This window comes from Gavialis gangeticus, unplaced genomic scaffold (genome assembly GCF_001723915.1).
Source record: "Gavialis gangeticus isolate Ggan-Ray unplaced genomic scaffold, GavGan_comp1, whole genome shotgun sequence".
NCBI classification, from domain to species: Eukaryota; Metazoa; Chordata; order Crocodylia; family Gavialidae; genus Gavialis; species Gavialis gangeticus.
In genome coordinates this window covers 6,953,024-6,972,123 of record NW_017729031.1, presented here as the reverse complement: position 1 = coordinate 6,972,123, position 19,100 = coordinate 6,953,024, and the positions used below count along the sequence as shown (strand labels likewise).

Genomic DNA, 19,100 nt, shown 5'->3' with positions numbered 1-19,100 from the left:
ATCATTCTGATCTGGCAGACAGGTCCATTCATGTAAAGGACGTCTATAATCAACATCACTGACCAGCTCCTGACCTTTCTTGGCCACAACAACTGACAGCATGTCCACTGGGCTGCTATACTTGGTCTTCCACTTCTCAAAGTCTTTCTTGTACTCCCTGTCACTCTGGATCTTGGCTACATGAATTGACCACATCATCTTGGGGTCATCCTCTATGTTGCGGGCTCCAATGTGGTGACCAACCTGCTTCCGATACCCTTCTTTGTATTTGTACTAAAATAAAAATCAAAACAGTATATTCTTTTAACAAAAAAAACACTAATTATTAATTTAAAATAGCTCTGACAATAAACTCTCCAAGATTATTTATGATCTATAACTCTCAGGATGCTTCTAAGGTACTTTATTGAAGTAATGGCATGAGCTTACACACTTAACATCCTTTCTACGGATTAAGCCTCTGAATAGAACTTCTGATAACCTTCTTTGCTTCTATACTGTACAACAAATATATAAATAAAATCAACAAGTTTCAGCTTAGCTTCTTTATCCGATAAGAAACTTTCCTCAAGTACCCAATTACAGTACTTAGAAACTTTCATTGCAAGGCAAGACCATCAAGGTCTTTATGTGAACACAGATCCTGTTCAGGACATTTCATTTTTGATCGTTAATATATTTGTATGACTCTATTAGATCTTGTCTCCAACCTTCCAGAAGGTGTACTGACCTCCAAATTACTGGCTTCTCTGGGGTAAAAGATGGTCTTCCATTTTTCCCTCATATTATTTTTATGCAATAAAATTTGAAGGGTCTAGGGCTCATCTCAATGCACAACAGAAAATTTATAAGATCAAGAAAATGTACACAGGCACAAGAAATTCATTTCATACCAAACTTTATCCATCAGTAACAGTCTCCACAGGATTAGGATGTTCTTAAAAACATACTACCACTTCATTGGCAATTGTACAGAAACAACACAAAAAGTATAACTGATAGGTTGGGACCTGCCAAATTTAAAGTGGAACGGGGCTGCACACCACCTACTTTAATTTTGCAGGTTCCCCGGCATACCCTCTTCTTCCCCCCACCAATTGGTGGAGGGGCCCCGCTGCTCACTCCTCATCAGCAGGGAGGCAAAAACCGTGGTTTTAAATATAGTGCCATTTTTGCCTCCTGGCCAGTAGTGTGTGGGGGAACCTTTAATTACAAGATTAAAGGAGATACTGTACAGCCCACTTCCACCTTGAATTCAGTAGGTTCCTGCTGATAGAGCTAATAAAAACAATTCTGTCTGGAGGGATCAACAGAAAAAAATTATAAACTCAAACTAAACTTGTTATCTAGGAATGCATATATAGCTTCTCTTTTCCTCTGGTTATTGTCAGGAAAATCTGGCAGCCCTTGGAATGAGTAATACTCCCTATGACTAAGGAGAAGTCATCAAATATTGTTGTATTGCCTCATCTTTTAGTCCAGACCAAGGGGCTGAATGGCTTTGCATGAAATCTGGGCATTGACAAAACTATATACATACCTATTTTCAAATAACAGTCTTAATTAAAAGTATACGCTACTGGGTAAATTACTAACTGACAGGTAATGAGAAGTCACACAATAACAGAAAGATTAATGAAATTAAAAGTATTGAGAAAAAATTGACAGTAAGGTCTACTAAAATCAAAACTCTGCGAAAAGGACTTTATTTCTCATGGTTCTCAGATTATCCAGTAAAAACTCTCCAAAATGTACAACTGAATTTGGTAAGCTCTACACACAGATAACTGATTGAAAGAACTAAAGAAAATGCAGGAGATAAATTATTCTGTGTGCATTGGTACTCATGATTTGAATGATGCTTTGCTTGATCTATTTGTATTAATGAGTTAGGCATTAATTATGCACTGTCAAGTTGAGGTCTTTAGAAGCATAAAAAGCATTTACTTACATCACTAGCAATATCTCTAGAAGCTCTTGCTGCCTTGATGGGTATGGCATCTACCCTGAGATCATAACCTTTCTTCTTGTCCTCGTCCATGGCAAGCCTGTACAGTTTCTAAAAATATCACAAATATTCATTAAATATTTCAAGGAAGGCATTTTTACACCTAAATTGAATATTCGCTGGCTTTTAATCTTCAAGCCACCCATTTACCTGACTATAATTCAATTTGTTCTGCTGGGCCAGTAAGATCTCTGGGGTGTCTGGCATGATATGAATGTTGGTCTTATCTTTATTCCAAGCCTCTATGTATGCACGCTGAAAAGCAAAAAGTAAGTGAGATAAGATGGTAGAAATCAGAGAGATCTCTGTAGTTAGCACAATGAAAGATAATTCTAGCTGAATAAGCACAGACAAGATCAACAATATTTAATATTTCATGCAGCCAAGAGTAACAATCCCTAAACTAAAATGAGAGCTGAGCTGCTCATCTGCACTGTCCTGGTGAACCACAGCCACTGGATTCTTCTAGTTGGCAAATGAAAGGCTCCCTCTCATAGTCCAGTGGAATCTTTTAAGTTAAATGCAGTGAAAGCTAGATTCTTAACCTACCTGACAATATGAGGGTCTGTAAACAAGCTGTAATCTTGCATATCAAATACCCCCAAATAAGATACAAACATTATTTTTAAAAGGCAGACTATAGAAAAAACATTTTTCCAGAGTTCTAGCCTAGACCTGGTCTTTCAAGGACAGGCTGCAATGCACAATTGCTATCCCAGAGAGAAGCTGACAGCCAACAGGAGGGATGGATTCTGGGGGTAACCTTCTTAGAACTGTTCTCATATGGCCAGCAGTTTTTGGGTGCTCAGTCAAAAAATGTATGCCAATATGAGAGTGGCTGTAGAAAGGTTAACACTGTATTCTGTCCCTCCTGCTTGCTTTCCCACAGAAAACCTGGTAGTCATGCTGCAGTACAGTGTCTCCATGCTTCTGTCCCAGTAAAAAAAAAATCAGCTTCTTGTTTTAAGACAAGCACCCTAATTTCTGAGGGTTGATTTTTGGGGAAAAGGTGAATGTGGTACTTGAGTAAAGATAGTATAATTGCAGTAAACAACTGTACAAGACTGTGGAGATGTTCTAGCTGGTTGCTGAAGCTTTCAGATAAAGGATGCCATTTCTCCATTAAGCTGCATAGGATTGCAGCTGTGTTCCAGCTTCCTGGAGAAGTGGAATTATCTGAAGTAAAAGCCACAGCACCCAAGTGGCTCATCCTTAATTCAGAAACTCTCTGCAAGCAAATCAGGCTGAGAACGATTCACATATATAAAAAATCCAATTTGTACCGTACTATGACACACTGGCCCTAGTAAATTCTGTGTTACTTTTGCCACTGATTTCAATTGGGCAAAGATTTCACTACCAGGATTAAACCTGGCATTATCTGGATTAAGATGAAATAAATAAAACAAGGATGATGAGCCACAAAAAGAAAATTGCCCATAATTTTTGCAAGGATAGTTTAACTTTGCTTCTTTGTAGAAATGTGAAAAGTCACAGAAGATTTAGATATTTTTATTAGTTATCTGTTGCACACTGTCCTGTGTAATGTTAATGACCACACATATAAATGCAACACCTTTTGAAAATGAAACACAGGGCTTAATTCTTTCTAACTAAAAACAGTTTAATAACAACATCAATATAATTATGAACTTTGCAGCCATTTACTTGTTCATGGATGTTTTACTTTAAGCACAAGCAATAGTTGCATTTATTGTAAAACTGTAATTTAAATAAGAGAAAGAAAACCTTCAGATGCACAACAATAATTTTCAGATACAAAGCAAAAAATTAAAAACTTAAGTGAAAAATGTTACTCTGAATATGCTATCTGCTTTAAAATAAGGAGATGTTAACATTCAGGCAGCTTATGGAATATATAGTTTAATAGAAAACTCACTTGGTCCAGAATACCAGAATTGTGCTTTGCCAGCACCATTGGCATAGAATCAAGAAGGCTTGTAAACTTAAGAGTGTCTGGGTGTTGCCGGTACTTATGGTCACTCAAGATGAGGGATGCTCTCTTATTCTTCTCATCTTCCAGCGAGCCACTAGGGGACCACCCAATCCCTCTCAGCCACTCTAGGTCTGACCTATACGCAAGCTGGAAAAGATACAGGCAGATTAGTACACTCAGCATCAATGAAGGATTTTCACGTACATCAGAGAACGGACAGAGGTCATCCCTTACAGCTCTCCAATGGGGTTAGTTCAGCACTGACAGACTCTACAAAACTAAAGATGCACTCTGCCTATACCAATTACTCTAGAAAAATCTACCACCTTTCCTTGCTATTTCTGTCTTAGCTTCCTCAGGGAGGAGGTTCACCAGCAAATGGTACAGATAATTGTAACACTTAGGTCCAAACCCCATTTCATCACCAAAGGGCCTAAACTGGCAAGAGTGATCCTACTCCGCCTGAGTCCATGAAAAACTCCTAATATAAAAAATGGCTGGTTGAATACAAAAAAACGTAGATCCTCCTCCTCCTAACTCCTTTTTGTGACTTTTGATCTTCAGGCTAAGATGAAGGAATGTTACAGACGTTCACTGGCTAATGGCTTACAGAGACTTGACCAAGGGGGAATAGGATAGATAAAATGTGTTTTACAGGTGAAACTGGACCATAATATCACAATCTCACTTCTTCTGTTCCCCTCAATATTCAGGCATGTCACTTACATAATCAACGTAGCACTAGCAACCACACAACTGAGACTGCCTCACTCACAATCAGAAGCATTCAATCAAGATGCTTTACCCCCAGGTAGTACAAAAAGATACCAGAATTTTGTCATAAACTGCGAATTACTAAATGTGAAATAGATAGCCAGTTTTCAGGTTCACTTCTACTGGCACTGTTTTCAAAAATACTCATCAAGCCACTGTATAAGAGCAAAAATCCCCACAGAACAACTACTCAAACACATATCCTTTAATTCATCCCACCCATTGAACCAAAACTACAGTACAGACAGCACTCTGAGATTCACAAAGTCAGAAGAAAAAGATCAACTTACATCACTCTGAAGGTCATAGGCCTTTTTAGCATGGATCACATCACTCTGGTCTGGCAGACATGTCCACTGGTGCAGAGGATGTCTATAATCAATATCGCTGACCAGCTCCTGGCCTTTCTTGGCCACAACAACTGACAGCATGTCCACTGGGGTGCTATACTTGGTCTTCCACTTCTCAAAGTCTTTCTTGTACTCCCTGTCACTCTGGATCTTGGCTACATGCATTGACCACATCATCTTGGGATCATCCTTTATGTTGCGGGCTCCAATGTGATGTCCCAGTTGCTTGCGATACCCTTCCTTGTATCTGTACTGTAGGAGAAAAAAATTAAATTATATTAAATTTAGCTGTATTAATTGTTAAGAAAACATCCTAAAAATATGTTACACTAGTTTCTCAGAGGACTTCAGTGCTAGCTAAGAATTAAAAGCCTTACATCAAAGAAAGTTCCATTCTGCAAATTTGGGTTCTGACTGCTAGGACATTGGGATGACACTCCGCACTAGAATCTGTCTCTCCCACTTCCCAGCACACCTCCAAACAGCCAAGCTATTGGCTATTCTGTGGTGGAGAACACTATACTTCTCTCTCTTTTTTATTATTATGTCTATCGTTTTATTTTTCAAAGGTCTAGGGCTCTTCCCAATGTGTAAAAAGACATTTTTGAAATCTTTGGAAAGCTTCAAGGAAGGAGAAACTCATTTCTCATCAATAATACCTTGGACTAACAGTCTCCATAAAGTTCTGGTGGTCTTACACAAAGACTGTCATTGGCAATTTGACACTGCAAGGCAGAAAATTATAAATGATTGGGCCAGTTAAACAATTCTAGCTGAAAGCATCATTAGAAAGTGCTGCTGAACTAGTATCAAACTTAGTTAACTTCTGATATTGCATAGACCTTCAACACAGACCTTGGCTTGGCTCTTCCTGCAATTTTTGATGGACATAGAAAGCTGACAGTCTGAGAGGAAAGAGCTTTCCATATGACTAGGGATAAGTCACCACAAGTTGTACTTGTGCCTCCTCCTCTTGTCCAGACTAAGCCTGTTAAGGCCTTTGCAAGAAGTTCAGTCATTTGCAGGACCAAGCTCATTTGTTTTCAAGACCAGTTTCAATTAAATCAGGCAGAGAGCAGATGGTCTGATTAGGACTGATGGGGCCTAAACTGCAACAAAAACTTAATTCAGCTAGAGCTCCTGAGCAACAATTACTACAACATAATAGATGGCAGTCTGAATTAACGGGGGAGAAAGAGGACCTTATTTTCCATATACCTCAACACATCAAGGACAACAGAAATCTGGCACTGCCCATGAAATCTAGGCAATGCCTGCAAAATCCACAAAAGCCACAGAAAAAAACCACAAACTTATGGAAAAGAAAATGCTGGCTCCTCAGAAGGAGCCAACAGTCCTCAGTGTGCTGTAGAAGCTCAGTGGAAGGGGAGGGGGATGCTGCCCACTCAAAGGGCTGCAGGCAAGATGGCTGCCACCCCCACACCTCGCCACTGATTGTCTACAAGGGCTGCCTATCATGTGGCCCTAACCCTACCCACCAATTAGCAGTGAGGGGTGTGGCAGCACGATGGACAGCTGCTGCAATCGATCAGCAGTGGGGGGCAGGGCTAATGCATTCTGCCTGTCAAATTGCTCTCTGGGCCCACGTTCTGCCCGTGAAATTTAGAGACAGCCCCTGAGAACTAGGTAAGTCCCTTCCTTTAGGACCCATCAAATGGACTATGCCACTTGCACCAGCATCTATTCTTGAAAGCTCTGTTGCTTGATAATAATAAAGGATATAGTTTTGGAAGTTCAAGAAGAACCTACTCTGACTCAGCAGAAAGATCAGAACCGCCCAGGAGATCATATGACTATCTGAAGAGCTTCTTAGCTACCTCAGCATCAACAGAAAAATATTCAGTTACTGAAAGGGAGGGTGAGTAGGACATACACCAAAGAATTGAAAGAACTTGCAGAGGCCAAACCAAGAAAGCAAAAAAAAAAAAATTAAAAATCAAATACACCTAGTAAGGAAGATAAAAGAGAACTAGTATGTATTCTATGCATATGTCACACAGGAAAAAACACTACTCCAAAGCCAAGATGAGCTGCTAACAGAAGACACAGATGGCAGAGATGCTCAGTGGCAACTTAGCCTCATTCTTCACACCAAAAAAGCTCCAACCAGGCAGCTAACAAATTCAGTATAGACAAAGAACAGGAAGGACTGAAGACCACAATAACAAAGAGTACATCAGACAGCTTAAGATAAATTTCAATACATTTTAAATCACAGCCCCTCACAATTAATGTTGAGAAAAGTGGCTGAAGAACTTTCAGAGCCATTTGCAAAGTCATAAGAGACTGAATAACTGTGAAAAAGAGTAACTGCTATAAATTGGATGACAGGAGGTTTTAGGAGGTTTTAAGAGGTTTTCACAGAGTCTGTTCTGAGTCCAGTGATTTTTAACATTTTCACTAATGCCTTGGATCTTAGAGAGAGTTTCCTGGTCAATTCTAAGGATGACACAAAATTAGAAGTTGCAAACATTTCAGAATCATAGAAAATCGACATTGGAAGAGACCTCAGTAGATCATCTCGTCCAACCCCAGCTCAAAGCAGGACTGTACCCAACCAGATCATCCCAGCCAAGGCTTTGGCTAGTCGAGTCTTAAAAACTTCCAAGGATGGAGATTCCACCACCACTCTGGATCACCTGTTCCAGTACTTTATTACCCTCCTAGTGAGAAAGCTTTTCCTAATATCTAATCTAAACTTCCCTTGCTGCAACTTGAAACCATTGTTTCTTGCTCTGTCATCTGCCAGCACCAAGAAGAGTCTAGCTCCATCGTGTTTCTGGCAAAATTACCTTCCAGGTAGTTGAAGGCTGCTATTAAATCCCTCCTCAGTCTTCTCTTTCCTTCTCCAGACTAAATGAACCCAGTTCCCTCAGCCTGTCCTCGTAACTAATGTGTCCCAGCTCCCTTACCATCTTTACTGCCCTCCACTAGATTCTCTCCAATTTATCTACATTCTTTCTGAAGTGGGGGGCCCAAAACTAGACAAAGTACTCCAGATGTGCCTCACCAGTGCTGAACAGAGAGGAGGAATCATTTTCCTTGATCTGCTGGCAATACTCCTACTAGTGCAACCCAGTATGCAATTAGCCTTCTTCGTAACAATGACATACTTTTGGCTCATATTCAGATTATTGCCCACTGTAACCCACAGGTTTTTTTCTGCAGAGCTGCTGCTTAGCCAGTCGCCCACACCCTGAACTGGTGCATGGGATTTTTCCATCCTAAGTGCAGGATGTTACTCTTGTCCTTATTGAACCTTGTGAGATATCTTTTAGTCCAATCCCCCAATTTGTCAAAGTCTCTCTTAATCCTAGCCCTACCCTCCAGTGCATCTACTTACTCCCCCCAGGTTGGTGTCATCTGCAAACTTGCTGAGGGTGCGCTCCATCCCATTTTCCGGATTGTTCATGAAGCTATTGAAAAAGACAGATCCCAGGAACAACCCCAGGGGCACTCCACTTGACAACAGCTGCCAACTACATGTTGGCCATTGATTGCTACCCTTTCAGCTCAATGATCCAGCCAATTTTCTATCCACCTTGTAGTCCGTATTATCCACAGAACTTCAAGGGATATCACGTCTACTGCTTCCCCTACATCTACAGAGCCGGTCAGCTCATCATAGAAGGCAATCAGGTTGGTCAGGCCTGACTTGCTCTTGGTGAATCCATGCTGACTGTTCCTAATCACCACCTTCTCCTCTAAGTGCTTAGAAATGGATTCCTTGAGGACCTGCTCCATGACATGCGTAGGGACTGAGGATAGGCTGACCAGTCTGTTGTTCCCTGGATCCTCCTTCTTCTCTTTCTTAAAGATGAGCATTATATTTGCCCCTTTCCAATCATCCAGGACTTCTCCCAAATTCCAATCATCCAGGACTTCAAAGATAATGGCCAGCAGCTCTGCAATCACATCTGCTAACTCCCTCAGCACTCTTGGGTACATTGCATCTGTCCCCACAGAATCTGCATCTGTACATGTCCAGCTTTTCTAAATAGTTCCTAACTTAGTCTTTCACCACTGTTGGCTGCTCACCTCCTCCCCAAACTGTGCTGCCAGGTGCAATAGTCAGGGAGCTGACCTTGTCTGTGAAGACTGAGGTAAAACAAGGCATTGAGTACTTCAGTTTTTTTCCAAATCATGTGTCACTAGGTTGCCTCCCTCCATTCAGTAAAGGACCCATACTTTCCATGATCTTCCTCTTGTTACTGACATACTTGTAGAAATGCTTCTTGTTACTCTTCACATCCCTTGCTAGCTGCATCTCCAACTGCACTTTGGCCTTCCTGATTTCATCCCTGTATGCCCAAGCAATACTCTTATGCTCCTCCCTAGTCGTTTGTCAAAGTTCCCACCTCTTGTAAACTTCCTTTGTTGTACTTTAGCTCACTAAAGAGTTCCCTACTAAGCCAAGCTGGTCTTCTGCCATACTTGCTAGTCTTGTTGTGCAACAGGATGGTTCACTCCTGCAACCTCAGTAAGGTTTCTTTAAAATACAACCAGGTCTCCTGGACTCCTTTCCCCTTCACAACAGCCTCCCAGGGGATCCTGTTTTCAGTTACCTAAGTGAGTCAAAGTCTGCTTTTCTGAAGTCCAGGGTCCTTAGTCTGCTGCTCTTCTTTCTTCCTTTCCTCATGATGATGAACTCAGTCATCTCATGGTCACTGCTGCCCAAGCTGCCATCCACTTCTACATTCCCCACCAATTCTTCCCTGTTTGAGAGCAGCAGGTCAAGAAGTACAGGGCCCCTAGTTGTCCTCTCCAACACTTGCACCAGGCAGCTGACCCCAACACACTCCAAAAACTTCTTGGATTTCCTGTACACTGCTGTATTGTCCTCCCAGCAGGTATCAGGGTGATTGAAGTCCCCCATGAGAACCCGGGCCCGTGACCTGGAAACCCAGACCTGTGACCTGGAAACTTCTGTTAGCTGTCTGAAGAAAGACTCATCCCCCTCATCCTCCTCATCTAGTGACCTATAGCAGACCCCCTACTCGTATCCCATTTTGAAGGCTAGGAGTAGAATTCAGAAGAATCTTTATAAGTTAGAAAACTGGTCAACAACATAACATTCAACATAGGCACTTTTTAGGTTCACATTTTAGAAGGATGTGGAGTAGTGGAGTGAGATGCAAGTGATAGAAAGGGAAAGGGGTTAAAACGCACGCCATTAAAAGGAAAAGCTGAGGAAAGGAGGTATGTTCAATTTCAAGAAAAGGAGATTATGGGAGATATAAAACTTTTCATCTGTTTAAAAGACTGCCATTAAGAGAGGGTGGACAACTCTTCTCCCTTGCAGCAAATGGAGTCTTATATGGAATCCAGATTTGGAATTAAAACTAAAAACAGTTTTAGATTGAATCTGAGAAAAATTATCTTCCTTTCTATCAGAACAGTAGTATAATGAAAGCAACTGCCCAGGAAAGGTATAGTATCTCCTATATTACACACGTGCAAGAAGAGGCTGAAAAAGCATTTGACAAGGATGGTTTAGGACAGTGCATCTTGCATCTGTGCAAGGAAGATAGACTTGAGGTCCCTTCCAACCCTGTAATTCTGTTGCTGCTGCCTACCTTAATTGCATGCATCATCATGATGAGATCTCAGAAAGAACGCTCATGATTCTGCATCTACTTACATCACTGGCAATGTCTCTGGAAGCTTTAGCTGCCTTGATGGGAATGGCATCTACCCGGAGGTCATAGCCTTTCTTCTTCTCTTCTTCCATAGCTAGTTTATACAGTTTCTAAAAGAATCACAAATACATGTTAAAGGTTTCAGGAAAGGACTTTTTTTACTTAATTTTGCTTCAGATGACTTTTAAGCAACCCACCTACCTGACTATAATTATATTTGTTCTGCTGGGCCAGTAAGATATCTGGGGTATCTGGCATGATGTGAATGCTGGTCTTATCTTTATTCCAACCCTCTGTATATGCACGCTGAAAAGCAACAAACAAATGAGATAAGCTGGTGGGATCATGGGGAACACTGTAGCCACCACTGCAAAATACAATTGTCTGAATAAACACAAACAAGATCAACAACACATAACTTAACAGTATCAATAACACTTAACAGTGACCAAACTGTGGAATAGACTCTCAGCAGGGGTGGTGCAGGCACCTACCCTGGAGATCTTCAAAAGGAGACTGAACGCACACCTTGCAAGGGTTATTTGACCCCAGTAGTCTTTCCCACCAGACTGCACCCTGGACCTGCTTCTGCCTCTGCCTCCAGCAGTACTGATGACTTAGGGAACAAGGGAGGGGTGGAAATTGGCCAGCTGCAAGGCCCAGCAAGGATAAAGAGGTGCCATGAACTGCTGGACAAGGTAGAGTAGGTAGGCTGCAAGCAGTGCCCACCACTCCCTGCCCACAAGTGGCTATACAAGCCCTACTACTACACAAGCCAGCAGCACCTGCTCCTAGTGTTCTGGCTGCTCATTGTCATGCCTTACTGCCTGGCCTTTCTTGCCATCTGGCTTCACCTTGGGGCTTGTAAGAGACAAGCCTCCCCATATTACCCCTTTACCCTTCTCTCCTTGCCCTGCTTGGGTTAGGACTTTTCAGTTCAGTACTGCCAGCTGAGTGAAACCTAGCTCTACAAGTCAGAGAGAGTTTTGCTATTTATATTAACGGGGTCAAAATTTAGTGCAAAGTGGGAGCATCTACACAAGCAATTAATGTGAGTGAATAAACTCCAGTGCAATTTGAGCAGGAGTAAACTAATCCCAGCATCACTCTCTACACATGTGTTTAAAAGCAGGAATTTACTCTTCCATTGGACAGTCTAACCAACAGCACTGTAAATTAACTTACACCGGCCCACCTGCCATGCACATGTAGACAATGATGTTTTACCGCACAGCAAACAAGTCTGCTGAACAGTAAAGCACACAAGTAGACACACACAGGTTGAGTCGACGTAGATCAGTCCAGGATGATCTAGTATTAGGAGCTTTTTGCCACTAGTTTTTACAAGTATAGTTCAGCTTTGCTAGCTAGAAGTAATGATGCATACTTTGCTCACAAATATTAGACATAAATATTGAGGCTCTAATGCTTGCTTGCAGTGTCTGCTATTCAACCAGAGAAGCAAACATCTGAATGGGGATGGGGGGCTGATGTTGTGAAAATACAGAAATGCAGATTTATAAGGATTTACTATAACCTAAAAAGTCACAAATGATGTGTACAAATATCTCTATTAGTTAACAGCTTGCCATTGCCTGTGGTAATATTAACTGTATTTATAAATGCAACATGCCCTGAAAAGAAAACAATCTCAAAATAAGCATGTACTTTGAAGCTAATTACTTATTCACGTTTTATTTTAAATTTAAGCAATGGTTGACTTGATTGTTAAAATTAAATTTACCTAGGTGAAAGAAAAACTCCAAATATGCAAGAACTATATTCAGATCCAAAGCAAATAAACTCCATTCTGTTACAATACAAGATTTTACTTAAAATATCTTTATTTGCATTGAAATAAAGAGACTTACATGGTCCAGAATACCAGAATTGTGCTTTGCCAGCACCATTGGCATAGAATCAAGAAGGCTTGTAAACTTAAGAGTGTCTGGGTGTTGCCGGTACTTATGGTCACTCAAGATGAGGGATGCTCTCTTATTCTTCTCATCTTCCAGCGAGCCACTAGGGGACCACCCAATCCCTCTCAGCCACTCTAGGTCTGACCTATATGCAAGCTGGAAAAGATACAGGCAGATTAGTACATTCAGCATCAATGAAGGATTTTCACGTACATCAGAGAACGGACAGAGGTCATCCCTTACAGCTCTCCAATGGGGTTAGTTCAGCACTGACAGACTCTACAAAACTAAAGATGCACTCTGCCTATACCAATTACTCTAGAAAAATCTACCACCTTTCCTTGCTATTTCTGTCTTAGCTTCCTCAGGGAGGAGGTTCACCAGCAAATGGTACAGATAATTGTAACACTTAGGTCCAAACCCCATTTCATCACCAAAGGGCCTAAACTGGCAAGAGTGATCCTACTCCGCCTGAGTCCATGAAAAACTCCTAATATAAAAAATGGCTGGTTGAATACAAAAAAACGTAGATCCTCCTCCTCCTAACTCCTTTTTGTGACTTTTGATCTTCAGGCTAAGATGAAGGAATGTTACAGACGTTCACTGGCTAATGGCTTACAGAGACTTGACCAAGGGGGAATAGGATAGATAAAATGTGTTTTACAGGTGAAACTGGACCATAATATCACAATCTCACTTCTTCTGTTCCCCTCAATATTCAGGCATGTCACTTACATAATCAACGTAGCACTAGCAACCACACAACTGAGACTGCCTCACTCACAATCAGAAGCATTCAATCAAGATGCTTTACCCCCAGGTAGTACAAAAAGATACCAGAATTTTGTCATAAACTGCGAATTACTAAATGTGAAATAGATAGTCAGTTTTCAGGTTCACTTCTACTGGCACTGTTTTCAAAAATACTCATCAAGCCACTGTATAAGAGCAAAAATCCCCACAGAACAACTATTCAAACACATATCCTTTAATTCATCCCACCCATTGAACCAAAACTACAGTACAGACAGCACTCTGAGATTCACAAAGTCAGAAGAAAAAGATCAACTTACATCACTCTGAAGGTCATAGGCCTTTTTAGCATGGATCACATCACTCTGGTCTGGTAGGCATGTCCACTGGTGCAGAGGATGTCTATAATCAATATCGCTGACCAGCTCCTGGCCTTTCTTGGCCACAACAACTGACAGCATGTCCACTGGGCTGCTATACTTGGTCTTCCACTTCTCAAAGTCTTTCTTGTACTCCCTGTCACTCTGGATCTTGGCTACATGCATTGACCACATCATCTTGGGATCATCCTTTATGTTGCGGGCTCCAATGTGATGTCCCAGTTGCTTGCGATACCCTTCCTTGTATCTGTACTGTAGGGGAAAAAAGTACAAGTTTCACTTTATCTCTTTTTTTCTGATGAAAAATTATCGTAAAGCACGTAAGGCGATTCTTGATTATTACCAGGGAATGTTGAGACCTTCATGGACCAGGAGGAAGTCCAGGAAGTTAAACTTTAATTCAGATGCTTGACATTGCACTACAATATCTGTATCTCACCTCCTGAGAACTGCTCTGACTTCTGAACTATAGGCTATCATGGGATGAAGGGATTTCTTTTTCTTCCTTTCATTTCTTATGGAAATAAAAAGTTTTGAAAGCTATTAGTTTTCTCTCAATACATTTCAGGAGTCCTCTGCAATTCTGAAAATGTTAGAAGAACAGGATATTTATTTTCTGCCCAGCTACACTCATCAATATCTTCGGTTAAGAATCTTTTCCCACTCAGAATGATCTAAAGCAAAAATGCCCAATTAGGAGTCAGTTGGCTACCTGCCACCCACAAGAGATTAATCTGCAGCCCCTGAGCATCCATCACTTGGGGCTTCCCCCGGTGATGCATGAGTGCAGCAGCTGCACGTGCACTGCGGGGAGCCCCGCACAATAGAGGTGGGCTGACCTGGCTGCACTCCTTGCCCTCGCATGCAGTGCTGGCCGGAGCCACTTGCCACCAGAGGCAGAGCCTGCACCAGGCACAAGTACCTCAAGCACTCCTGTCTGCAGCTGCGGCAGCTGCTTGCAGCAGGGCCTCTGCACTGTGAAGGGGAGTGTTTGGGGGCATCCCTCTCTCCACAAATGCCATACACCCACACTGCTCCCACAACCCCCCCACATATACGCACACACACTCTAACATATTCTATTGACAACCACACACACATCCACACCCCCTTAAAATCCCCACACACACGCACCTCACAACCCACCATTCACTCACCACCAACCATACCTCACACCCTCAAACAATATACAAGAGTAAGACTATTTTTGAGTTATTATGCAATCATCTCTATGTACACTATGCAAACAGAAATCACAACAAACATATTTTTGTAATAAAATTAAAATATGTTATAATAGGTGTTTTACTTTTAGTATATGATTTGGATTTTTTTCTGTTTCCAAGATGGCAACCCTCCCTAAAACAAGTATTTCCAAGGAGCAAGGTGAGGGACTTCCAGTGGCAAAGGTCAGGGATTAGGGGCAGGACTTCCGGTCCCAAGATGGCAACCAGAGGGTGCAGCACCTGTCAAGGGGTGGGGCTACCCTTGCAGCCCTCAACAGCTCACCAAAACTCATTAAACGACCCTCCAGCAGACCAAATTGGCCACCCCTGGTCTAGACCATTACCTCATCTCAATCTTTGGCTTGATATCCCAAACTTGGACTGATGCCAGGCTTGCTTGACCTTGGCTTGCATGCTGGTAACCTCTGACCTAGTGTCCTCAGTTCTGATTGACTGCCCAAGACCTAGTCACCTCCCTTACAGAAGAAGAAGCCTACAAAGCAACAGCCTAACAGACCCCACCTCACAACATTGCAGCACATGTGACATGCAGTCCCTGGCGCTACAGCCTACACAGTGTGTGACCCTGGGCACTTAGATACTGGATAGCCCTAGTCTAAAATACAGAATATTGTATTGGAAATTTTACAGAACCAACCAAGAAATCATAAATGCTAAAATCAATAAAAACAATTCTGCCTGGAGGTGACAATGCTAAACACAGTGGAATTTTTCTGAACTTGGTAACTAAAAATACAGTACTATAGTTATTCAACGTAGTCAGTTATAAGCTTGTTCGTTTCTATGATCTTTGACAGAAAAAAACTCTCTTAAGTGAAAAGTTACACCTTATCAGAGAGGAAAAACCAACAAATGTGATTCTATTGCCTGCTTCTCTAGTTAAGCAAAAAGCTGATTAAAGACTTTGCAGGACGTTTGGACATTTACAGAACCAAACATATCTGTTCTCAAAAAATAGTCTCAATTAAAAAGATGCATCATGGAGAAAGATCCATTTTGAATGTACCTGGAGGTTACACCACAACAAAAAGAATAATTAATCTAAAAATGAGCAGAAATGACTAGTGAACAACACATCTTAGTTAAGTTTAAAACTGGACAGGAGGATTTAAGTGGTCATGTCCTTCACTTGCTCAAAAAGACAAGACTGAAGGTGAACAGGACTATAAGAACTTTTGCTGTTCTTAACTGAAAATATGTTTGATGCATTTGTACCAATGACATCAATTTGGCCTTAGTTGCACACTATCATCATGAGATCTCGGGAGGTTCACCAAAGAAGGTATACATCTACTTACATCACTTGCAATATCTCTGGAAGCTCTGGCTGCCTTGATGGGAATGGCATCTACCCGGAGGTCATAGCCTTTCTTCTTGTCCTCTTCCATGGCAAGTTTGTACAGTTTCTAAAAGATATCACAAATATTTGTTAAATGTGTGAAGAAAGGCCTTTTCTTTTTTACTTAATTTTCCTTCAGATGACTTAAGCAGCCCACCTACCTGACTATAATTCATTTTGTTCTGCTGGGCCAGTATGATATCTGGGGTATCTGGCATAATGTGAATGCTGGTCTTATCTTTATTCCAAGCCTCTACATATGCCCGCTGAAAAGCAAACCACAAGAGATTAGATGGTGGAATCAGGGGGATCTCTGTAGTTAGCACAATGAAAGATAAGCCTGGCTAAATAAACACAATCAAGAACAGCAATTCATAGCATCACTGCTCAAATCACTGAATTCTACTAATTATTATTATACTAATTATTATAATTAATCATTATTATTATTCTACTTATTATAATTATTATATATGTCACAAACCAATACTCTTAGTCAGGATGGGAACTGCCTTGTCACAAAATTATTGTCACTGATTCAATGTCCCTAGGTATTTACCATCTTATTTTAGTGGCTAAAAACTACTCAGCAGGTGCATCTACATGTGCAATTAATGTGAATGAATAAAGCCTGGTGCAGTTCACACTGGAGTTGATTACTTCCAGGTACACTATTTGCACATATGCCAAGAACTGCAAAATGTTGAGCCAGGTCAGAGCAGCTCTGGCTGGCAGGGGATCCCAAGGGTCACCCTGCTAACCCGGGGCTGCTCCAACTTGGCTTAACATACTTCAGGCAGGCTAGCTGGGGCACAAGGGTGATTCAGTGTGGGGCTAGCCAGCAGGCAGCCCCTGCACTGAAGCATCCTCATGCCCCAGCCAGCCCTGTCAGCATCTACATGTGTTGCAGCACACTAAAGAACACCACCATCGGACAGTACTTGTGTTAACAAGTACTATCCTACAGTGGTATTTATTAATTTATTGCACCCTAATAGGGGTGCATGTGTAGACACTGAAACTTTACTGCAGAGCTAATTAGGTAGCTCTGCAGTACACATCTCATGACTAATTTGAAAACCTGTCCCTGCTGAAGTCAGTGGAAGTTTTGCCAAAGATTCCACTGAGGTCAAGATTTTGCCAACATAAGGAAAGCTGGTAGACCTAGAACCACAGCACAGTAAATAAGCTAAGGGAAACGTAACAGGGAACACTTTTTTCCAGCAGTTTTACAATGATATCTCAGATTTGCTTGTTTGTGGTCATTCATGTAATTTGCTCAAAATTGCACTGCTGCACAAGTATTCTTTGGAAAGATAATGAAATTTATTGACATGATAGTTCACTAGGGCCTCTGGTATTATTTAGCTGCGACACACAATGAACTGTATATAGAGTGCAGGTGCTATGAAAATAAAGAACTACAGATTAGCAAGGACCTGCTGAATTAAGACAAGTCACCTGGAATATATGTGAATATTCTTTCCAATGATCAATTAGAATTTTCCCTGCACAATCATAATCACCACATATATGAACATATCACTACCTAAAAAGGAAATACCTATCAGGTTCTCTCTAGTGAAAATTTGTTTAATAACAATCTTACCCACTTTCTGAATATAAAATAAAATAATTTGTTTTGATTGTAAATATAATCAGTTATCATGAGGTCTTATTTAAAATAGAAGTATTTTATTAATAAACTTTAAGTGTCAGAAATAGCAAATAAAACACAAGAGTACTGAGATATATTGGAAGTAAGCTGATATGTTTAAAATAAAATATTTTACTAGAAATATCCTCACTGGCCTTAAAATAAAAAGACTTAACATTCAGACAGCTTATATAATTATTACTGTATTTGAAAATTAAGGGAAAGCTCACCTGGTTCATAATGTTAGAATTGTGTTTTGCCAGGACCATCGGCATAGAATCAAGAAGGCTATTAAATTTAATTTTGTCAGGATGTTGTCGGTACTTGTGGTCACTCAGAAAGAGGGATACTCTTTTATTTTTCTCATCTTCCAAAGAGCCGCTAGGGGACCACCCAGTGCCTTTCAGCCACTCAAGGTCTGACCTATATGCAAGCTGAAAAACACACAGGAAGATTCATGAATTCCAAATTTTTATTTAGTTAACTTGAACATTCTTTCACTTTCTAAAAGCAGCATCTGTAAAAGAGGCTGTTTAATGTGCAAGCAGTTCAGTTCAGCAGTGGCAGATGCTATCAAATAAAGGTGAGTTTTGCCTATGCCCCAAGTCTAAAATCTAATCATTCTTTGGGATTTCTCTCAACTTCCTCAGGTAGGAGGCTCATCCCCAAATGGTACAGATAACTCCAACACTTAGATCCAAATCTTATTTCACTTCCAAGGTGGCCAAGTAGCAAGAAACTCTTAAGTGTGATCCTATTCCTCCTTAAGTCCATGGAAAACTGATGATGCAAAAAAAAAAAAAAGGTCATTTAATATAACAAACAGGCGGGTCCTCTTCCTCATGCTCTTTTTTTGTGACTTAGTTGTCAGGCTAAGATGAAAGTGTGTTACAAATGTTCACCAGCTAATTTCTGAGATATGACCAAGGTAAAATTGGATCCTCTAAGGTGCCTTATAAGTGAAACCAGGCCATAGTACAGTGGTTCTCAACCTTGTTAGACTCAAGGTACCACTTGGAAAATGTCAGGACTTACCATATTTACTTGAATACAAGA

At 41.0% G+C, this 19,100-nt stretch overlaps 1 protein-coding gene across 8 annotated transcripts in view; it reads right to left on the bottom strand.

The window, feature by feature from the left end:
• The window catches only part of NEB (nebulin), a 255,506-nt gene that overhangs the window by 137,229 nt on the left and 99,177 nt on the right, over positions 1 to 19,100 (bottom strand). For 7 of the 8 annotated variants that reach the window (XM_019522414.1, XM_019522415.1, XM_019522416.1 and 4 more), the window contains exons 51-58: positions 18,275 to 18,478; positions 16,549 to 16,653; positions 16,347 to 16,454; positions 13,742 to 14,053; positions 12,621 to 12,824; positions 10,951 to 11,055; positions 10,752 to 10,859; positions 5,030 to 5,341 (exon numbers count right to left, since the gene is read on the bottom strand). In XM_019522414.1, coding sequence (XP_019377959.1) covers positions 5,030 to 5,341; positions 10,752 to 10,859; positions 10,951 to 11,055; positions 12,621 to 12,824; positions 13,742 to 14,053; positions 16,347 to 16,454; positions 16,549 to 16,653; positions 18,275 to 18,478 — 1,458 coding nt within the window. Of the gene's footprint in view, positions 1 to 29; positions 274 to 1,951; positions 2,060 to 2,158; positions 2,264 to 3,908; positions 4,113 to 5,029; positions 5,342 to 10,751; positions 10,860 to 10,950; positions 11,056 to 12,620; positions 12,825 to 13,741; positions 14,054 to 16,346; positions 16,455 to 16,548; positions 16,654 to 18,274; positions 18,479 to 19,100 lie in introns of all 8 variants that reach the window. The other variant, XM_019522420.1, reaches the window with a different exon arrangement.